The sequence below is a fragment of the Pollachius pollachius genome, assembly GCF_949987615.1.
Source record: "Pollachius pollachius genome assembly, chromosome: 8".
NCBI classification, from domain to species: Eukaryota; Metazoa; Chordata; class Actinopteri; order Gadiformes; family Gadidae; genus Pollachius; species Pollachius pollachius.
The window spans coordinates 3,391,275-3,415,152 of record NC_136941.1 but is presented as its reverse complement, the minus strand read 5'-3'; the positions used below and the strand labels follow the sequence as shown (position 1 = coordinate 3,415,152).

General features: G+C 45.8%; 2 protein-coding genes across 2 annotated transcripts in view; one reads left to right on the top strand and one right to left on the bottom strand.

The window, feature by feature from the left end:
- The first annotated feature begins 3,657 nt into the window (after nt 1-3,657).
- LOC307079500 (uncharacterized protein) lies at nt 3,658-7,969 on the top strand. Its single transcript, XM_079741873.1, has 2 exons — nt 3,658-4,391; nt 6,366-7,969. Exons 1-2 carry the CDS (start codon nt 3,819-3,821, stop codon nt 6,924-6,926), a joined length of 1,134 nt encoding a protein of 377 aa, XP_079597999.1. The 5' UTR covers nt 3,658-3,818; the 3' UTR covers nt 6,927-7,969.
- An 8,740-nt stretch (nt 7,970-16,709) lies between these two features.
- klhdc8b (kelch domain containing 8B) overlaps nt 16,710-23,878 on the bottom strand; it is an 82,305-nt gene continuing 75,136 nt past the window's right edge. Inside the window, exon 5 of the mRNA XM_079741901.1 lies at nt 16,710-22,060. Coding sequence (XP_079598027.1) covers nt 21,864-22,060 — 197 coding nt within the window. The 3' untranslated portion in view covers nt 16,710-21,863. The remainder of the gene's footprint in view (nt 22,061-23,878) is intronic.

Genomic DNA, 23,878 nt, shown 5'->3' with positions numbered 1-23,878 from the left:
CGCTATCACGTGGACTCCTCAACTTAGAACCGTTAAAGTTATGTCCTCATCGACGCACCCCCCCCCCCATATATAATACTCTTCTGTTCTATGCGGTTTATTTTGGTATTTTGTGTTTTTTTCTCTCTCTCTCTCTCTCTCTCTGCTTGAGTCACACACATCAACCAACGAGCGCACGCACGCGCACACACACGGGTATGTAAATGTCGTCTCTTTGTCATTATTTGCTGCCGACAGCAGCAGTAGTATAGCTGGGGTGGTAAACAGCCCATAACAAGCTCCCATAGGCCGAGTTCTACAGGGGACATTCTGATAGGCGACACGCATCAGGATGCCGAATATCAGTTATTGATTAATACTTGATAAGCGGTGAAAGCTTCCGTCGCATTCGTTGGTTTCTATTTCTCATCTATTTAAAAAAACGAGTAAAAAAAAGAGACGCGCACACACACAAACACAGAAAGAGAGTGAGAGAGACACACATAGGCAGAGAGATAGACACGCAAACAAACACACTCACACACACACACAGACAAACAGACAGAAAGAAATTGTAAGAGAGAGACACACACCCAGACAGAGAGACGCACACCGACAGAGAGGGAGGGCCAGAGAGTGGAGAGAGAGCGAGAGAGACAGGGGGAGAGAGACACACACAGAGAGCCACGGGGCGGGAGAGGGAGAGAGAGGAATTGTAGTCTGTTTACTCCATGGAGGCTTTGACAGGTAAACTACACCTCACACTGTGTGTGTGTGTGTGTGTGTGTGTGTGTGTGTGTGTGTGTGTGTGTGTGTGTGTGTGTGTGTGTGTGTGTGTGTGTGTACACCTACATTCATATTCTATACCAATGTGTTTTAACAAATAAAGGGTTCAATAGATAAATATGTGTAACTTCATATATTAACCATGGCACCATCAATATATATCTATCTATGTATCTCTCTCTCTCTCTCTCTCTCTCTCTCTCTCTCTATCTATATGTATAGATAGAGAGAAACTTAGCACAAAAAGTAGGGAAATTTGTGTTTGGTTGATTATTTCTCTGTGGTAACAATGCTTTTTGGCAATAAATCTTATACAGTTGGAAAGCCTGTATAGTTCCCTTTCAAATGGAGCCCCATTTGTGAGGAACATGCACTTGTGGGATGAGCAGAAGAGCTGAGTACGTGGGTTGCGCCCATGAAAAATTTCCCAAATCTTCTCTGCCAATGCCAAACAGCTTATTCTGCCATTGACTCGTTTGGTGTTTGGTGGATTGGATGATTGAAGTTTGAAGAAACAAGACATATTGGCAATTTAGCAATTTATTAATTTCACAAACAGGAGCCTCAGTAGCGTGTGGAAGAACCATACACAGCCACAACAGCCTGGCACCTCCTCCTCATGCTGGTCACCAGCCTGGTCACACACTGCTGTGGGATGGCATCCCATTCTTCAACCAGCATTTGTCGCAAGTCAGCCAACGTGGATGTGTTGGTCACTCTGGCACGAACAGCACGCCCAAGCTGATCCCACAAGTTTTCAATGGGGTTGAGGTCAGGACTGCTAGCAGGCCATTCCATCCTCTCCACTCCCACATTCTGGAGGTAATCTCTGATAAACCCTGCCCTGTGGGGCCGAGCGTTGCCATCTTGGAGGATAGAGTTCGGTCCCAGACTGTGGAGATATGGGATTGCCACTGGTTGCAGAATCTCATCGCTATATCTCTCTGCATTGAGATTGCCTCCGATGATGACAAGCCTAGTTTTTCCAGTGAGGGAGATGCCACCCCACACCATCACACTGCCTCCACCAAAAGATGTTGTTCTTTCGGTGCAGCAATCAGCATAGCGTTCTCCGCGTCTTCTCCACACCTTGACCATACGATCCAACTGCCGTAGGCAGAATCTGGACTCATCACTGAACATAACATTCCTCCACATGTTCAGGTTCCAGTGCACGTGTTGCCGACACCAGCGCAAACGGGCCCGACGGTGAAGGGCAGTCATGGCAGGACTCCTGGCAGCCCTATGAGACTGGACATTGGCTGCGTGTAGTTTGTTCCGGATTGTCTGGGCAGAGAGCCGTCGGCCATATCGCCCTGCAAACCTTGACTGCAAATCTGTAGAAGACAGCCTACGGCACCTAAGTGCTGACAGGGTGATGAAACTGTCTTCTTGGGGTGTCGTCTTCTTGGGACGCCCACTACGCGGCCTGTCTTTGACATCCCCCGTTATATGGAACTTGGCCTTCAGTTTAGAGAGGGAACTAGGGCTCACTCCAAATAATGCCGCAACTTGGTTTTGCGGAACAGCAGCTTGAAGTTGCCCAATCGGGTGCCAATCAGGCACCTGATTGGCGGCACCTGATTGGCAGCACCTGGGCATACCAGAAGCTCAAAATAGCAACAGCAAAATAACCTGTTTGGCAAATTTTTCATAGGCGCAACCCACATACTCAGCGCTGCTGCTCATCCCAAGAATGCATGTTCCTTACAAATGGGGCACCACTTGAAAGGGAACTAAACAGGCTTTCCAACGGTATAAGATTTATTGCCAAAAAGCATTGTTACCACAGAGAAATAATCGACCAAACACAAATTTCCTTACTTTTTGTGCTAAGTTTATATATATATAAATAATGTTAATAATATTATATTCAGGCTGTGTACCTTCGGGTTCGGGGTACTGGGCGTCATTAGACCTTAATCAAGGCGTCCTCTATTCGGGCAGGGGCCCCTCAGAGCCGGTCACTATGTGCTGGTCCATCGATGAGCTCCGGATGGAAGTCATTGGTGAAATGGCGCCACCTAGAGGACAACGCACCACAACACACCTCACAGTTTCAGGGCTCATAAACCGCGCATTGGTCAGAGTAAAAGTCAGTGTTCTACAGTCATTTGTGCAGAGAAAACGCAGGGTCCTTCTGTACATTGAAATTATTTTACGCAGGAGGCATAATAGATTAAAATATGTGGTTACAGTGCAACATAATAAAAATATACATAAACATTAAAATGTGTTTAGTAACAGACGGACGGAGAGGGAGGACAGCAGGAGACTATACTGATGAATGGAGACACTATTGTATTGATTGAAAGCACTCGTTTTGTATTAATTAAGAGAAAGTGAGGCTGGAATATAGCAGGACAACACGACGTCAGTTAGCAAGCTCTAAATAGTGTAAATAGACAAACTATTGCAGCACTTTCCTAGTATATAGTTAGTATTTCCCAGTATACGGGTGCATCTCAATAAATTTGAATATTGTGTAAAAGCTAATTAATTTCAATAATTCCATTTAAAAGGGAAACTCATTACACCCAAAGTGAAATATTTCAGTCGTTTATTTGTATTAATTAAAAATATATATCTTATGTAATATTCAAACATTCTGAGCTACTGAATTTTGGGGGTTTTATGAGCTGTAAGCTATAACCATCAAGATTAATACAAATAAAGGCTTGAAATATTTCGCTTTTGGTGGAGTGAATCAATATTATATGCGCTTGTGCACTTGTATAGTGACAGAAGGCACCACTCTATGGACTGTCGTCCCGACCCTCCCCACTAGAGGCCGGTGTCAACATGAGGGAATGTCATCCTGAGCCTCACCACTGGAGGGCGGTGGACGAGGGAGTGTTGTTGTGAATCGAAAGGAAGAAGCACACAGGAAGACACTCTGCACATCGCAGAGTAACACCGAGAAGACGGAAAGTTGTGAATGTTCACTAGTTTAAAACCCCTTACCTTTACTCTCTTTAGTTTAAGACCCCTCACGTTAACCAGTCAGTTCCTGAACATTAAGGATAGTCCTCTCCTTGTAGACCTCCTGACCCATGGACACCTCGGAACGTCGGGAAATCTATATCCCCCAAGACGCTCAGGTGGGGTCCATCCCCCTCTGGACCATACCGGACCGGCTCCTGGACCGGATGGGAGTCCCCCGACCCTCCTACAACCCCTCCTCCTCCTACCGCCCCCCCTCTCCGTCCCCGGAGGGGACTTGGATCTCCCCGGTGCTGGTCCGGAAGAGGAGCCATCCTGCGGTCTCCGGGGAAATCGACCCAGCGGTGGAGAGCCCCTTTTGGGCCATGCGGAAAACACTCGCAGACGCTCACGGTAGTCCGGTCGAAATCCCGTTCGTGACGTCGAACCGCCTGGCCCTCGAGGTGCTCCGGGATTTCCTACCTGGCGCACGGTTCTCCAACCTCACAAGTGGCCCCCCATCGTGCAGGAGGTTACCTCGGGTGTCCGCTCCTGCCCACCACCAGGACGCGGTGCTCGTCTACGAGGGAAACGTCTTCCTGTCCATCAGGAGGCCCAAGCGGAGGAGAGGAGGCAAGCCCTCTGCGGCACCCCCCACCCCGGCCCCGTCTCCGGTCTTCTCTGTCCCGGACAGCCCACCTGCGGTAATGTAACCTCCACAAACGGTCAATCAATGATTAACCAAATTCATTGATTTTGAATTATGACACAAAGGCCATCCCCATCCACTTTGTCCCCTGTCACAAAAAGTGTGTGGAGCAAGGTAGACCTCAGGTCTTCAAGGTAGACCTGACTGGTTCTCTCTGTGATGGGTATAGTGCAGGGCTGTCAAAACTTAGGCCCCCGGGCCAAGTGCGGCCCTTGACCCATTTTTAATTGGTCTGCAGCAAATTAAAAATATATACTGGAATATGGCCCACACATTAAACTTGGCTTCAAGGGCGTAACTTTGGGTCTACCTTTGGGGGGGTTAAACTCACAGAATATTTATTTATTTATTTTTTATTTGTTTATTTATTTATTGAATCATTCTCTTGTGTAAAAGGTAACATGCCAATTATCCGTCCAAAATTAACTGATTTTGGCTACTTTTTGACTATTCATGCCATAATGACAGCAGTTAAATTCAGTGTTTAAGCACTAGCCAGCAGTGGCAGCTTCCACTTAATTGATTTTGTGTGTGCGTTCACTATCTTATGAAAAAAAATCACAAGAACTTAAAGATTAATCAATTGTGTCACTGTATTGGCACCTACATGCAGCAAATGTATTAAGCACAATTCAACTCTCAATGCATCACACAATACAGGGTGGCACACTGGAGTGCAGCTTGCACCTCTATTCTGAACATGGCAAACTGATTTCACATATTGGTGGGCATCACCAGTTCAAACTAACAAAATCTAAACAAAAGCATGTAAATACAAAAGAAGGCCTATCTGTAAATCACATTTTAAGGTATATTACAACATATTAGGCTGCAACTTAACACACATACCATAGCAAGTATTTGACTAAAATAAACAGGATGCTATACTGACGTCTATTCTGCCAGCAACTATAATACTACTAGCAGACTATAGTACACACCTCACATTGACCCAGGAAAACACCTAAGCCCTCACCCAGGCAGGTGCACACCTCACATTGACCCAGGTACAAACCTCAGCTATCAGCTATGTACACTATCTACATGTTCCCATTTATCTAGTATATTCAGTTATCTACTAGGGATGGTTCAGAATATCCTATTATTCGATTATTCGTTCCCGAGGGTCAAAGTCGATTTTTAACATTTTTTCCCATTCAAATAAACAAGGGGTTAATGCACACCCTGCAGCCAATCAGAATCGAGTATTCCCCCAGACCATGGTATAACAATAGGGGTATTATCCTCCTTTTCGTCAGGATTTTTACTCTTTTTGGCTGGTGGCGACCAACAATGAAAAATTGTTGTCTGGCTGCCTTTCAGTGTCCTTCTCATCTCCACATTCAGTTAGCATGAACCTGTCTTTCTCCAACTATTCATCCCAGCGACTGTGGGAAATAGTTTGGTTTGGTAGAGAAAACGGCTTGGGTAATACCACGTAGTCGGTCGGTGGGAGGGTGGGTGGCGAGGGGTTGGCAAATTAAATTAATAAAGAAAACAAACAAGTTATTAATTCAGAATATTCCATATTTTTGTTGATCTGAATTATGTGTGATGATATTGGGGGGGTTATATTAGCTGGATCTGATTTTTGGGGGGGTCATGACCCCCCTAACCCCCCCGCAAATTACGCGCCTGCTTGGCTTACCAGTATTACATATTAGTTTTAACACTAGTTACAGGAATTCATTATACTATATTGGGTTCAACAGTACTACAGCAAGACCAACTGTAGGAAGACTGTAGTGGAACCTTATTTCAGAGGTTTTGAAGCAGCCTCACCTCTTCCTGGTTTTAGAGCGAGTTAAGATGATAAGTTTGGTGTAAAATAAATCTGGTAAAAACATTATTACCTCTTCCCCGTGTTTTATTAGTTGGGTGAGTTCATACTCCATGTTTACTTAAGTACTGTTTTAATTATTACTTAGAACCCGCTGATCTAAACCCTCTTCTATTCCCTTTTCCACAGTCCATCGGAGAACCTCACCAGACCGAACGCCCGCTGAGAAACCCTGGAGGACTACAAGTCCGAGAAGACCCTGCTGCTTCTCACCCAGTCCCAGGAGACCCTGATTCTCCTCATCAAGACCCAGGAGAACCTGATTCTCCTCATCAAGACCCAGGAGACCCTGATTCTCCTCATCAAGACCCAGGAGACCCTGATTCTCCTCATCAAGACCCAGGAGAACCTGATTCTCCTCATCGAGACCCAGGAGAACCTGATTCTCCTCATCAAGACCAAGGAGAACCTGATTCTCCTCATCAAGACCCAGAAGAAGAGTTTGAGGACGTCCCCTCTGAGACCGCCAGTTCTCCCAACACAGACCACCCAGAAGCAACCAGCAGCCCCCAGTTTGGGGACCAGGACCAACCTAGTGTCTTCGTCCCGCCACATGAGGGCAGACTCGGATCAGCTCAGAAGAATTACAGAGACTGTGACTTCGAAGCGCTGGCGCTGGACGAAAAGATTGCCCAGATGAAAGCCAAGCTCATCGAGAGCGAAGCGGCTCTGAGGAGAGGCTGCAGCTGAAGGCCGCAACAGGACGTGTGCATCAGATGCATCATGGGATATGTGTGTTGGGGATCCTCCACCGTTTTGAGAGGACTGAAGGGAGCTGTAGTAGACCTGTACGATCCTAAAGTAACCTTGGGAAACTCCACTACGGAAAACTTTGTTTGGCTTCGTTTCACATTAGAAACATATTCAAACACAGTCTTCCAACAATGACAAATATTATACAATAGGTGTCCGGGAAGCCTATCCCAGACAGAGCTCCACACGTCCACACAGACCGTGCCGCCTGTGCCCCTTGGTGACGTCAGGCTGACATCACGAACAGAATGCCACTTGCGTTCAGTGGTTTGGGGAGGATTCCAAAAACATTGGGTTCTACCAATTCTTTCATTCAATTGGGGACTTATTTCAGTAACAGTGATATAAGGCATATGTTTACGATCATATAAGACAAATGACCACGTTTAAAACAAAAGAAAAGTGTTTTTGGGTTCACTGTCTCTTTAACATCCCAGTGCTCTCATCACGCCTCCCAGATGGAGGCGACGAGATATCCAAGCCCCCCAGTGGTGGACTCAGAGTGTTTGAAGGGCAGGGGCGAAAAAATAAAAGGGCCACATTCTTGCTCTAGAGGGCACATCGTCATCATTTATTGTATGAAGGGGCACCAGAGGGCACACCAGAGGGCACATTTCACATGTAAAGGGCAGCCAATGAGGCACTTTCTCTCATATTCACCACTCTTGAGGGCACTTTTTCAACCATGGAGGCACCGGGGGGGGCGGTCGCCCCCCCTGAGTCCGCCACTGCAAGCCCCATAGGAACCATTGACCCCGAACCATGATCCAGGCTCACGTTTCAGCCTCTCGCTGAAAATCAGTGGTGACTCGCTCCCGTTGAACATAACTATCAAGCCCAAAAAGTGTCCGGACCAATCAGCGCAATGGGAAGGTATATGTTGTTACTCTTCGGATGTGCTGAGCTAAGCCGTTTCTCCAGATCTCAGCATCTGCCACAGAAAGTCTGCAAGACCTAAAGCGCACTCAGGGTTTTGAGGCGATGCCGGTTGTCACCACTAGAGGGCAGTAGGAGCCAGCAGGCGACACGATAAGAATATTTATAATATTCCGGAATATAAGAGGCGTTCCCTTCCCATAAGAGGTTATTCAAAATGTTAGATATGTATATATATCCTTTATTTGGTTAAAAAACAAATACATTTGTACCTGGTTTTCTGTTATGTTTTGGAAGGAGACCAAGCTTGAACAAATATAAGAAAGCAGAGGAGAAGAGGAAAGGAGGGGAGGCTAGAGGAAATGAGATGAGAGGAGGCTAGAGGAAAGGAGACGAGGCTAGTGGAAAGGAAAGGAGAGCAGAAGTCAGGAGGAAAATGATAGGATGGGGGGGGGAGGACGGAAAGGGAGGAGATGTGAGGAGAAGAATCAGCCGAGCGGAGGTGGAGCGGTTCAGAGGGAGGGGTTCAAGACCCCCTCCTCATCTCCTTGATGAGAGGGGGGGGGGGGGGGGGGCAGGCCATCTGATTGTGGAAATGATTGTCTTTCCCTCCATTCTGTCTTCTCCTTCTCTGTATCTGCTTCTCTCCTTCTCCTTCTATTCTCTTCTCTCTCCTCCCCTCTTCTCCTGTAACTCCTTTTATCTCCTCTCCATTCCCTGCCTCATCTCTCTTCTTTCATCGTCTCTCGTCTCCCCCCTCTTTTCTTACCATTCCCTACCTCGACTCTCCTCTCACTCACCTCTCCTCTCTTCCCTCTCTCCTCCTCTCCATCCCCTCCCTCATCTCTTCTCTCCTCCTCTCCATCCCCTCCCTCATCTCTTCTCTCTCCTCCTCTCCATCCCCTCCCTCATCTCTTCTCTCCCCTCTCCCCCCCTCTCCATTTCCTCCTCTTCTTCCTGCCATTCCTGGTTTATCGTGGTGTTAAAAAAGACAAACGTCAGAAACACAAAACCAGTTTCTACATGCAGGGCTGGATGAAACAACAGGTGTGTGCATGTGTGTGTGTGTGTGTGTAAAACACACAAACAGTATTTTTTTAAATGTGAGAAATTGAGTTGTGGTGCATAAATACAAATGGAAAAACCGTCATTACCAATTCCCTGATACGTGCCAAACATTTTCAGTGCTGTGCAATGATTCAAAGGATTATAAGTGGTTATTTAACCCAGGCTGTGGACACTGTTTATGCTCACTGTGTTCAACCAAGTCATCCATCTAAATGTTTCCCAGAATCCCCAGCGCTTGTCACTCACCCCCTCGTGTGATTGGTTTACGGCCTGCAGGCTGATGGTTGTGACTCTGAGGATGTACATGATGCAATTAGAATAATGGGACTAATGACCAAATATGGCAGCAGAGGGGAGGGGGGGGGGGGGGTGGCCAACGTTGCTTGATGATGTCATCAGTACACAGCACATTCAAAAATGATGACGTACGTGTGTGTGTGTGTGTGTGTCTCAACACATTTCCCAAACTATTTACCTTTCCAATGTCCTAGCTAATGTAACTTAGCATGAAATCAATAAGACAGTGTTCTGAAGCCGATCCTATTCGACAGAACAGCGAGAATACGTGACAGAGAACACATAGCGTAGCTACAGCATAGTGCCGTGCCGCCTTAGCCACTCAAACGTAGCGGCGCTCTAGCCGTAGCGGCGCTCTAGCATAGCGCCGCTGTAGCCTAATGCCGCTCTAGCGTACCGCCTCTGTAGTGTACCGCTGCTTAAGCGTACCGCCGTCGTAGCCTAGGGCCGCTCTAGCGTACCGCCGTTGCAGCGTAGCGCCGCTTTGATTCCCTCGGTTGGCAGTTTGGAGCCAATTTAAATTTGTAGCAAGTAAGTAAGATTACAGAGCAGAGATTTAAAAAAAACAAAGTTTGGCAAAGACTTAATAGTACTTGACGGGGAAAAAGTTTAAGCGTTTGGCAGGATAAATTATAAGAACACCAAGGTGTACAGCGAAGAGACGATAATAAGTTCTCAAAATGTAATAAAAATTGGTCACTGCTCTTGTGAACGCCACATTAATTAGATTTTTGAAACTGGGAATGATTCAACGTCGAAACAAAACAATACTTCATAGGACATAAACTTTTAAAAACCATGTTGTACACAGAAAGACCCAGCACACAATGTTTGTATAAATCAGAGCAGGAATCAAACAAGAAAACTTTATAATTGGCATCAGATAACCAGAGAAAAAAACACAATGAGAAGGAAAAATAAACCGCAAGAAATCGAAATGTCAACGAATATAACTTGTTAGCCAGCCTTTCACTCTCATAATAAAGAGCTCCAATCTCTATCTGCCGGGAGACAGAAAGCATTGTTCTTATTCTCGCCATCTCTCAGAGGGAGATGCCGCAAGAGGCTGTTAAAGTCAAATTAATTAACTGTGGCCTTTTTTTCTGATGCCTTCGGAACCCCCCGAACCCCCACAATGCACCCCCCCTGAGAGCACATATCTGCGCTCACACATCCGTGGCGGTCCCCCACAAGAGATCAGTCTCCCGGGAGCTAGCTAGGTGTGACGGGCCTCCAGTAGGTCAGTCAGGGACTGGCCTACCTCAGGTCCCCCCCTGATATAGAAAACTAGGTTGTTCTATCCCAGCCAAAAAGTACTTTTGATTTCCAGTTTGCACAATCCATCCATAGGCATCCCTGACCCCTACCTGCTTTTTAATGACCCGTCTCTGTACTGTCTAACCCCTACCTGTATGAGACAGTGAGCCCCCCCTCAGAGAACAAATTTCAGCTGAGCCCCCCTCCAATTTTTTTTTCTAAATTCCTGTGTTTTGAAAGATATTTTAATTATTTTACACATTTTAAACATCTCTGATCATATTTTTTTGAAACATTTTAAACATATTTTTGAAACATTCTAAACGTCTTTGTGTGTTTTTAAACACATTTTTCACATTTGAACATCTTTATCTAAGGATGTTTTTTGCTTAACGTTTTTGAAATACATTTGAACATCTTAATCTGTAAATTGCCAGTTAAGCCTCCTTTTTAGCTCACCTCAACTTTAGTGCAAGCAATGAGTTTGCGTAGCTGTGTTCGAAATCGTTCCCTATCACGGATATAGTGCACTATATAGGGTTCTCGCCATTTTTTAGTGGTGTTCGAATTCTCAGTGGTAAATTTCACGCACTATGAAGTGGACTTAAAATACCCAAAATTTGACTGAACATACGATGTTCCCTACATGTTACTCCCGTATACCACAATGTAATGCAGCTGTTTTTCCGGAGGAGAAGAAGCTGAATAATAACGAAAACGAATACATTTAATGATGGGAGTCTCCGGCTTTCGTTTAGAAATGTCAACAATTTATTTGGGATTTAACATTGGAAATGTAACATTCAAAATTAATAAAAAAAAACCTTGTTCAACGTCAATTTAACATCAATACAACCTCCAGCTTTCCTTGTGGGTGCCCGGTTTGTTTACATGATGTGGGCGCATCTGTCTGCATCACACAAATACCCGGCGCATTTACTGACGCAAATGACGTTTTGAAATCTTCAGCGTAGTGTCCGAAATCTCGTTTGTTCGTTCCCTATATATTGCACTATATCATAAACACTATATAGGGGATAGTGAGTGAGTGAATAGGGAACGATTTCGAACACAGCACGTCTTCGTCTTTTTCGTGTTTTTTTCTGTTACTTTTTCTGGTTTATTTTTTTCTCACGTCGCGCCCCCCCTGAAGAACTCTGGTGCCCCCCAGGGGAGGCGCGCCTCACAGTTTGAAAACCACTGGTCTAACCCCTACCTGCTCCTTAATGACCCGTCTCTGTACTGTCTAACCCCTACCTGCTCCTTAATGACCAGTCTCTGTACTGTCTCACCTCTACCTACTCCTTAATGACCTGTCTCTGTACTGTCTATCCCCTACCTGCTCCTTAATGACCCGTCTCTGTACTGTCTAACCCCTACCTGCTCCTAAATGACCCGTCTCTGTACTGTCTCACCTCTACCTACTCCTTAATGACCTGTCTCTGTACTGTCTAACCCCTTACCTGCTCCTTAATGACCTCTCTCTGTTCTGTCTAACCCCTACATCAATACAACCTCCAGCTTTCCTTGTGGGTGCCCGGTTTGTTTACATGATGTGGGCGCATCTGTCTGCATCACACAAATACCCGGCGCATTTACTGACGCAAATGACGTTTTGAAATCTTCAGCGTAGTGTCCGAAATCTCGTTTGTTCGTTCCCTATATATTGCACTATATCATAAACACTATATAGGGGATAGTGAGTGAGTGAATAGGGAACGATTTCGAACACAGCACGTCTTCGTCTTTTTCGTGTTTTTTTCTGTTACTTTTTCTGGTTTATTTTTTTCTCACGTCGCGCTCCCCCTGAAGAACTCTGGTGCCCCCCAGGGGAGGCGCGCCTCACAGTTTGAAAACCACTGGTCTAACCCCTACCTGCTCCTTAATGACCCGTCTCTGTACTGTCTAACCCCTACCTGGTCCTTAATGACCAGTCTCTGTACTGTCTCACCTCTACCTACTCCTTAATGACCTGTCTCTGTACTGTCTATCCCCTACCTGCTCCTTAATGACCCGTCTCTGTACTGTCTAACCCCTACCTGCTCCTTAATGACCCGTCTCTGTACTGTCTAACCCCTACCTGGTCCTTAATGACCAGTCTCTGTACTGTCTCACCTCTACCTACTCCTTAATGACCTGTCTCTGTACTGTCTAACCCCTTACCTGCTCCTTAATGACCTCTCTCTGTTCTGTCTAACCCCTACCTGCTCCTTAATGACCTGTCTCTGTACTGTCTAACCTAGGGTTGTCACGATACCAGAATTTCAGTAGTCGATACCAATACCTGTGAATTTCCATGATTTTCAATGCTAATTCGATACCACGATTTTGTTTTTAAAACAACATGACCCATGTACTTTTAAATTGACTCATTTATGAAAACTGCTTCAAAATGTCACGTATTTAACACCACTGTGCTTCAACATCTTTTTGCACAGAATTTAAATTGCAGTACCCAGGGCCGGCGCTCGGCATAGGCGACCTAGGCGACCGCCTAGGGCGTCAAATGCGTTGGGGGCGTCCAACGCTTAATTAGTCAATTAAAATACACGAAACAAAAAGGAGAAGGGAGGGGCGCGGGAGCAATCGCCAGGGCGCCCCGAAACTTTCACCGTAGTATACGCAGGACAATGCAACCTGGACAAAACCTCTAATACCAGGTTCCAACAGGCATAACTTAAGGATTTTTTATCTTCTTTGTCAGTTCCAGGTTTTTTGAAAGGAACACCAACACGTCAATGTTTTCTTGGGCCAGTCTTGACCGTCTTGGACTGACAATCAAGCTAGAAGTACTGAAAACTCTCAGAAGCACAACTTGATGCAGCAATGCACAGATACTTTCTTGCAAAATCAGAGAGCTGAGTGTGTGACTTTCTTCCTGCTTCTCCTGGTCTGGCTCACACTGGTACTGTAAAGGAAAAAAAACAACTTTTAGTTTAAATAACATAAGGTAAGAGACTGTCAGAGAGTATCTCATCATTTCACCTTACGTATAATGTCGCAGACCGTATCGTTACATTACATTAAACATCTACATGAGGGAGCGACTGAGCGAGAGAGTAGAAGCCTGCGCGGCTGCGCCCCAGCTGACTCTCATGCCCAAATGACGGAACGGAACATAGGCATATTCGGAGAGACGCCGAGATCGTTTATTGGCCTGTGGCATGTGCCACCGCGACCACTGTCATGCCGTTTAGGATCAGTAACTGCCGTTCAGGTGGAACGGCATATGCCGTTCAGGAACGGCATATGCCGTTTAGGATCGGTAACTGCCGTTCGGGTGGAACGGCATATGCCATTCAGGAACGGTATATGCCGTTCAGGAACGGTAAATGCCGTTCGGGTGGAACGGCATATGCCGTTCAGGAACGGTAAGTGCCGTTCCCAACAATGGTATATGACACCAGCACGCCCAGCTAAACGGTGGTTCCAGTAGGAAATGGAACTTCCGATTAACATAATTGTCATGCCAGCGGAAAAACGGTTGACCTATATGCCATGATACCACTGGATCATGTCGGTATAGAAAGGTTTATGACACTGGATCAGTGTTAAATGATAGGAACCTGTAGGCCTACTTCAATTTTTGGGTTAAACACCAATAAGAACAAATGCAAAACGTAATATTTGGCCTATTGAATAGTTGTGAGTTGAAGCAGTCATACAGTAGGCTATATAGGCTACGCTACTAGGACACCTTGATAAAACACGAGTGGAAAAATGGATGACTGTCTAGCCATAGGCTACAGTTCGACCCCATGGTAGATATAGGGACCTGCCTCTGTAGTCATAGACTATAGCTCTAAATCTCTGTTATCGATCAGTCAGACCTGTTTAGGTGGCTAGGCTAACTACCGTCACCGGAGCAAGTCCGGCCGTTTTCAAAAGCATCTGTCATTTCAAAAGCAACAACAAACAGATCGCACATATACTAACAACAGAACGGACACGAGAAACGTATAAATCCCTTTATTTACGGCGTTATGTTGTGATATAGTGTCGATAAAGACCAAATATATATAGCTTTACATTTACGGCAATACTTGTCTTGAAATGATACGGAGGAGGCGGGGCGTGCTGGTGTCATATACCATTGTTGGGAACGGCACTTACCGTTCCTGAATGGCATATGCCGTTCCACCCGAACGGCATTTACCGTTCCAGAACGGCATATACCGTTCCTGGACGGCATATGCCGTTCCACCTGAACGGCAGTTACCGTTCCTAAACGGCATATGCCGTTCCACCTGAACGGCAGTTACCGATCCTAAACGGCATGTCAGTGGTCGCGGTGGCACATGCCACAGGCCAATAAACGATCTCGGCCCTACTGCATATTCGGGTTAACGTATAACGTCACACAACAGTGATAGTGAACGGAAACTCACTCACCTTGAATTCTCTAAACAATTCGGGGTGCCTGTCTTGAGGTGTTTGGCCAGGTTTGACGTGCTTCCTCCTTTCGTTTGAAAACTTCTGAGGCACTGTTTGCATGCTGGCTTGTTTGAGTCTAGATTTGCTCCGGACTCATCCGCCTCGAATGCAAAATATTTCCACACGCGACTCATTTTTTTCCGAAGACGACAGGTTTTCTTCTTCAGCGCCGCTGACTGCTCTGTACTGCTCACACGCGTATACTGCCCCCTTCAGTTCCGCCAAGAATCGACATGGCTCGCCAAGTGAAAAGTTGCACATTCGGTTCTGACGTTACCAGAAAAAAGAAAGTATCGAATTATTTCTTTCGTGTTGGCATCGAATTGGTACCGAAGTATCGGTTCTTGTGACAACCCTAGTCTAACCCCTACCTGCTCCTTAATGACCAGCCTCTGTACTGTCCAACCCTTAACAGCTCCTTAATTACATGTTTCTGAATCGACTGAAAGTCACTTGGGTTAAAAGCCTCTGCTAAATTAGTGTATAATCTCTATCGCTCTCTGTTCCTCTGCCTCTGCCCCTCTCCTTTCCCAGTCCCCTCTCATCTCCCCCTCATGGGACTCTAGGCTTTACAGAGAGATAAGGAGACTTCTGTTGGGCTCAAGTGTACAGCTTCACCAGACGTGTCTGAGTGAAGAGACTGAGTGAGCTAAGACTGTGTGTAATTGGGATAAATCTCTAAATGTCCACCTGGCTGATATCTGAGGGAACGCGGCCCAGGACTGCTGTCTCATGAGACCGCCCGGATCTCTGAGTCCCAATCCCAGTGCTTCACGGACCAATCAGTACCTCCAGTTCATAGAGTTAGACCGTGGCGAAGCCTTGATGCACGGCCATGGAAGCGTCGTCTCTCATTGGGTCCACGGCAGTTTCAAGGCCTTCCTGTGCAGATAGACAGTGGTTAAGTTCAACAATACTCTATGTACTACATACATCATGAGCCGGGTTGTTTAGAGTTGTTCCGATACCGCTACCAGTATCGAAAAGTATCGGGTATTGGCCAATATACTAATGCAAGCCAATCCGATACCATCACATGACTAGCTCATTTAGTACACAAGCAGAGAACATCACAAACAATCGCGGTTGTATTGCGTTCGTTAATGATCGGAGCAAGAAAGTGGGAATTGGAAATGTGTCTTCTCCGAACTATCTGCGTTTGAGCTACCAAGTCGGAAAACATTGACAGATGGGGATTTATGGAAGAAGAAAAATGTAAACAGTAAGAGAACAGACTATACATTGCTGCCATCGTAAGAGAACCCTTCAATAAGAACAAGTGCTATTAGTGGTTATAACGCTAGATGCTGTTTCTGTATATACTCGGTATCTGCCGATACTCAAGATCAGGAATCAGAATTGGGAAGGAAAAAATGGTATCAAAACATCTCTAGTTTTTCTACAACAGGTGGATTTCAGACTGCAGAGTCATTAAAGACAGAGTCGTTGAAGAGTGGACAACCTGGGACAACATGGAGAAGGGCTGTTCGGCTGTGTGACTGATGACAGTCATCAGTCGTCATATCTCAATTGCATTTCCTGTTTATGATTCACAGATGAAACCTTGTTTCAAAGCCCCTTCGGCAACCACTTTAAGCTGCTTCTCGGGCTTTATGTATATTGGTACATCGGGTACCATGGAGATAGATGAGAACACGGGGACATTTAGGGAGCGAGGGCAAGTGGAACCGCTACAGGATGAGTAAAGGAACACAGCCTTCTTTCCCTCTGCGGTTCTCCTCTCGCACGCGTCAAACGTTTGTCAAAAGGAAACACAGAGACACAGGCTCTGACAGCAAGTCAAAATAGTTTATTGTGGAACAGAGTTCATAGTTGAGGTACAACCTCACACTTAATATAGGCACTGAACTACTGAACGGGAGAGACGATCACAGACGTTTGTCTGTAACAACGAGATCCGAGCAGACTCACCGGCCCATGGGCTGATCGGTAGCTATAAACACCCCGTCAGACCCCACCTACCCCGGACTCTAGTCGTGTTGTGGCTGTCGCAAAGTGCAGCTCAAAACAGAGTTCACGCAGGGAAAGTGAATTGAGAGAGTTTAGTAAAGATACGTTTGTTTCGGGCCAATAACGTGTCATTAACCTCAGAATGAATGACCTCTTCTGTACACCACTAGTATCGTACCAAACACTGATTTCACAATAGTCAAATACAGTGGGGAAAAAGGATTATTATAAACGACATTGAAAGAACTTTGCGTTAGAGTTGGTTGTTCAAATATTCTCACCCCGAAAACTGAATGAGAGGAGAATCTTGTATGGTCATGGTCATGTGATGTTAATAGATATTGTTAATTATTATTGATTGGTTTCCCAATTATGTGATATTCAATGAAAGTATGTGAAGTGATCATGTGGATCTCTGCTTGTAAAAATTAGTACAAGGGCCCCTGACAGAATTAGCTTAGTAGTGTAGTCACACTAGTATAAATATATATTTAAAGAAATATTTTACGCTTAGATCTTTAAAATGTCTCCTTCCACACAGACACACACCCCTAAACCAACACATCTCGTCACGTACATCAAATTCAGCTTCACCATAAGTACAGACACAACATTTGAACGCTGATCCATCGAGCTGAAAAGCACATCATAACATCAACCCAGTTATAAAACACATTGCTTTAAACCTCTTTCTTTAGAAAGAACCAGTGCACAACAGTGAATTTATCTAACTCTTAACACATTGCGAGTCATTTTTCCAAAATGTCTGCACAGATTTGTTAAAGTGTCCAACACAAAACATGAAAATAGTACAACATAATAAGAATGAAACAAATAAACCGTAGAACAATCTAAAAGTCACCACATGTAACATGTTAGCTAGCATTTCACTTAGAAACAAACACGCACAGTTAAACAATACTATAAACTGGAGGGCGAAAACAAAATAAAATGTAGCTATTCACCAATATCTTCTACAATGTCCCCAACTAGCATTTTGAAGCTGTATGTATAAAAAAAACCACATGAAGTTAGGCTATGCTAATTAAACGTTATTTTAACATCTATGCTACCTGCGGGTGTTGCTACCTGGGGGGCGTTGCCACGGTTCCTTGTTGCCTGGGAAACAGTGTTCTGAGTTCCGTCCCCGCAAACACAAAACACAAGAAGGAGAGGCTTTTCATGGTTCAAAAATAACACAGTTCTGACACAAGCCTCTGACTTATTTGATCAATTTGATTTATAAGCATTGGTTGCCATGAGAACGTAAATCTTTGTGCTCCCGGACCTGAGTCTGTTAACGTCTTGAGGAAAAGAGCGGGAAAAGAGTCTGAAAGAGCGGGAAAAATAGTCTACCAATCAGAAGGCCTGTGAGGTAATGGAGTACAAGGTAACTTGTCACCCAATACAAACCACTGTTAAGCTCGATCACTTTCTTAAAACAACATAATTAATTTGTAATTAACGTGAATTTACTCAAACCCATCACAGGTATTGCTTCTTACCATAATGTGGGAATTTGAATGGGATGTAAAGAGATATCTCAGAGAAAAGTAGGTGTAAAGATCATCCTTTTGGTAACTTTTTTAGGTGGAAGCTTTACAAACTCTGGTCCAAGGCCTACGCAGGTCTGCGGAGCCTCTAGAGCACTGAGTCATTCAGTTGTACAGCTCTAAAAGCTGAGTCAGAGAGACAGATAATGAATTACCGAACCGTGGAAAACAGTGGCTCCTCTTCTTCAGGGATCCATAGGGTCGGAAAAAGACAGATGATACATGTAGATGAGGCTACACACACACACACACACAAGCTCAGAAACTAGGAATCCCGGTAAATCCATTACAACCCCTGAGACATGAACATCCTGTCGGATCTATAAAAACCTCGGAGCGATGCCCTTTCCCTCCTCTTCCTCCTCGTCGGACGATGACACAATGTGGTTTGTACGATTCGGATGACATTTTTCTCAATTTGTTGGGAGTTGTCCAGTTTCATTTGGAACAGGCCATCGCAAAATTACGGGAATTGTATTTGGAGGTGACAAGCAGACACAACAACACAGGTTTCGTGCACCCGCACACGCACACAAGACCACACACTGTAACTTGATTCAACCTTGCAGTGATGGCTGGCAAAGAGGAGCAGAATGATTAGCTTGGTGTCTTCCATCGTGTGTGTGTGTGTGTGTGTTCCATTGTGTGTGTGTGAGGTTGGACAGTTGGAATTAAAGAAAAGCCCTCTCAGCATTCTGAGAGTGGTGTTTTGGTGTCAGGGCTCCAATCGGTTATATCTCCCTCTCGTATTGTCATTATCCGCATCTCTCTTTCTTTCACACACCCTTTGTCACACATTCAATCTCCTGCTAAATCGACGGCTGAAGAGGCCCTGGCGGCGAGAACAGACAAGAAACGAAACCGGTTTGAAATACATTAGGATGGACAGAGGACCGGATACTGTACGCACTAATTGTATGTTATACGTCCTTGAACCTAAAATTAGTAGCATCTTATCCTAGCTATCTTCGTTGTATACAGGGAATGGGTTAACCTTGCAATTGTTTGTGCTTGGCACTTGGCTCTATGAACATCCTTACTGTACCGATAGCGATATACTGTTGTTCATATTTCTTCTGACAAATGTACTGATTGTAAGTCGCTCTGGATAAAAGCATCTGCTTAATGCCTTAAACATAAATGTAATAAGGGAGCATTATACTAGTGTTTCGAACAGCGTTTCAACACTGCTGGAAATACTAGCATGACGCTCCCTAAGTATTCCGTTTTCCGGATTACAACCCTAGCATGACGCTCCCTTAGTATCCCGTTCTCCCCAAGTCTTTCTCCTGCATGTAGCCAGTGCAGTGTTACATGTCACACAGCTTCTGAATAAACCCATTAGCTCTGCAGTACATACTCCCTGGACAAGGTCGGCTCCTCAGCGTCCTGCTAGACTCCCAGTCCGTCTGGCGCCGTGGCAACGGGCCATGCAGCACACCTTCGGAGAGGGAAGCTAACTAGCGTTCCGCGTTCCTTGCTCCTTGCTGGACTTATGGGCACTCTGCGTGGGGGCAGGATAATTGGCTCTCGGCGTGTCAAAGGCCAGCGACGTCGGGTTTACACTAAACGCTGAGAAGCGCTGGGGGATTTATTCTTGAGGCGTCATTAAATTGAATCTCAAGACAGCCTTGAGATTCTGGATGAATAATAAAAAAGTAACGACGCTGAATAGAATTTCGTAGCTTAGCTTACGTCAACGTCGGACGCGGGATAACGAGGACGCTTGGAATCCATCGGAATTGATTCAGACAAAGAGGCAATTCGGGAAAAGATTGTTCAGAACAGAGTTGGTGCAACCCGGATAATGAGTCCTTTGTTTGTGCTGTGCTGAAATAGCAAAGAGAGGGAGGCGATAATTGACCAAGTACTTCTTGACTCAGAACAAACAACATTTTGTGTCACTACTTTCCTCCCTGCTGCTTCCACTGCATGGCTGAAAGTTTAAAACAAATACGCCAACACTTTGGATTTTGGTCGGAGGTTAAGTGTACATGGTACAGCCATGGCTTACAGACTCCGGGAGCATGAAAACTAAGACTGCTTCGTTAAGAGGTCAGGCCTTTCCCCTTTACCTCTTAAATGCAACCAAGCAAATGCATTTCAGTTACCTGTACCCTGCGCTGACGAGCTAGCTGATGACCAGCTGATGATGCTGCCCTCCTGCATTTGATTTTTGATTGGCTGTTGAAGAGGTGAATGTTTTTTGCCAATGGGCAATGAGAAGGGCAGCATCCACTCTCCTACTGAATAACTAAAGCTCATGTCTCCATGGTGATAAAACAGATTTGAGACTCACAGGATGACGTTGTGGATTGAGGTGGTGACATGGTGGAGGTGGTGGTGGAGGTGGTGGAGCAATCTTCTGCTATCTTCTGCCGTCCAGCTGCCTCAGCCCATGTAATCACAGGATTTAACCACATACCCTCATGTTACGCACAACAGCAGCGGGCAAAAAGAAAGACACAACAACTACACACGTCACGCAGCCCAGAACGCGAGAGGAAGGGCTTAGAAAAGGCTCTGAGGTCCACCCAGAGCGGGAAACAGATATGGCCCTGTGTTCCTTTAAGTATCCAAGAAGTACCCTGCTTTTATTTTGAAAAAACTATGACTGTTCAAAAGGCATGTTGTCGCTGCAGGCGCTGGATGTGTGTGTGTCCTCGGGTCTGTGTGTGTGTGTTCTTGTGTGTGACTGTGTGTGTGTTGTCATGTGTGTGTATTTGTTCTCGTGTGTGTGTATCCTCGGGTGTGTGTATGTGTGTTCTCATTTGAGTGTGTGTGTGCTCTTTTGTGTGTGTGTGTGTGTGTGTATGTTCCTTTGTGTGTGTGTGTCTGTTTGTGTGCGTGTGTGTGGTAGTTGTCTCCTCTGATTTCCCCAGAGAGTGTAAACAGTCTGTTTTCTGTCTTTTCGTCCACCCCTCGCCCCCCTCTGCTCCCTGGGAGCCCAGCCTGCTCTGTGACTCATTTTGGGCTTGAAAACGGCAAAGTGGACCTGATTGCTCAAAGCATTCCCGGTCAGAAGATAGAAGCCTTGGGTCCATTAGGGAACAGGTCTGTGTTTGAGATGAGATCTCAGTACATTGGACCACGTCAACAACCCGTGTGTGTAGTTCTGTGCACGAGTCCAGGGGGTGTGATGTGGTGTAGCACGCGGACAGTACAGAGGTGTAGACCAGGCTCCGAAAGAGAAGGTGAAAGTCTCCCACAATGCTTTGCGCCCACCGTCCTGACGAGCCAATCAGCATGCACACAGTACGGAGCTGTAGACCGGGCTCCGAAAGAGAAGGTGAAAGTTCCCCACAATGCCTTGCGTCCACCGTCCCAACGAGCCAATCAGCAGCCACCGTAGTGCATCCTGTAGGGTTCCCGCTCTCCAGCGAGCCAGGTCAGATCCCCGCGGGCGCGGTGGGCGTGGTCAAACGTTCTCCTGGAGGCAAAGGGCCTCCACGGCGTCGCTGGGGCCCTGGGCCACGCCCCCGATGACCAGGAGCATTCTGGGAGTCTGCACGGCAGCGGAGGAGCAGCGCGCCGTGGGCATGGGCGGCAGGTACTCCCAGCGCCGCTTCCCGGGGGTGTAGCTCTCCACCGAGCCCAGCGGAGAGGGCTCGTTCCCTGGGGAGAGAGAGGCAGTTAGCGCCCTGGTGCTCAGGGGGGAAGGAGGGAGGAGTGATCAGACGTGGCCCTCTTTTGGGGAATGTGGTTAGGGTTAGTGTGTGGTTACTGTGGTTATTTGAGTTATGTACTCTTTATGGATTTATTCGGAGCCGCTTTGGATAAAAGCATTTATAACAATAAGATATAAATATTTTTTATATCTTAAAAAAAGCATATTTGAATATATACTTAATACTATAATTTTATTTAATAACAGCATTGCTACAGCCAACAACTCATTCATAGAGATTAGTACATATATCGTTTAGAGTCAGTGAGTAAGATATAAATGGCAGGGTCCAACAGTTGACTCTTGAGTGCTTCTCAAGAGTTAAAGACATCAAAACAATAAAACAGAGCAGACAGAAGGCTGCTTGAGAAGATCTTCAACTGCTTCCTCTCTTCTCATTCATTCTCCCAACACAGCAGCCACTCATCCCTTTGTTATGGTGTTGAATTCTTCTTCTGTTTCTATGCTTTGCTGCTTTATCGCATAAATTAATAAGGGATTAATAAGGTGTTAATTCATGTGAGGTATAACTCTGCTCTCTATTTGAAAAGGACTCACGGTGGAAATTCACATCTGTGGCCAATGGCCAACTGTCACTACCTGTGAATGAACACACACACACACACATACAGCCAGATGCACACACACACATACACACACACAGTGAATGAATACACATACACACACAGAAACCTGCACACACACACGCACACACACACACAGACACAGACACATGCATAAACAGACAGGTGCAGTGGCGGTTGAGCTACACCGGGTTGTCATTGTAACTCCACATCAGTTCACTGACTCCATAGATTAAAACAATAGGGAACACACACACACACAGACACACACACACACACACACACACACACACACACACACACACACACACACACACACACACACACACACACACACACACAGCCTCTTGGGCAGATGTGACTTGTGTTTTCATGTTGGGAACAGAACAAAAATAACAGACACACACACACACACACACACACACACACACACACAGACAGAGACACACACACACACAGACGTATCAGAGGACATCTCTACCCTATAGCTGTCACCGGGACACCAAACCCAGCGTTGAAATAGAAATAGGTTACAACTGCCGCTTCAAAAACCAAGCGGTAAACAACAACAAAAGCGTTTTGTGCTGAAACGGTTTTCTAATCAAAGTGTAGTGTGTGATGTGGTCATGTGGGCGCAGTGCGAGGATGAGAAGGCCCAGCGGCGCCAGCCACACAGATCTGCAATTCAAATGATCGGCAGATGCAAACCGAGGGTCCATAAAACAGACCGCCTGCTCTGGTGTCTGTCCTGGTCTCTGTCCTGGTGTCTGTCCTGGTCTCTGTCCTGGTCTCTATTCTGGTCTCTCTGTCCTGGTCTCTATTCTGGTCTCTCTGTCCCGGTGTCTATTCTGGTCTCTCTGTCCAAGTCTCTGTCCTGGTCTCTGTCCTAGTCTCTGTTCTTGTCTCTCTGTCCTAGTCTCTGTCCTGGTCTCTGTCCTAGTCTCTGTCCTGGTCTCTATTCTGGTCTCTATTCTGGTCTCTGTCCTAGTCTCTGTCCTGGTCTCTGTCCTAGTCTCTGTTCTTGTCTCTCTGTCCTAGTCTCTGTCCTGGTCTCTGTCCTAGTCTCTGTCCTGGTCTCTATTCTGGTCTCTGTCCTAGTCTCTGTTCTAGTCTTTCTGTCCTGTTCTCTGTTCTTGTCTCTCTGTCCTAATCTCTGTTCTTGTCTCTCTGTTCTAGTCTCTG

Bases quoted from the DNA above. Each gene is read 5' to 3' on its own strand.
- LOC307079500 (XM_079741873.1), top strand. From the start codon at position 3,819: ATGGACACCTCGGAACGTCGGGAAATCTATATCCCCCAAGACGCTCAG. The intron at 4,392-6,365 runs GTAATGTAACCT...CCTTTTCCACAG, and splicing joins TCCCGGACAGCCCACCTGCG to TCCATCGGAGAACCTCACCA.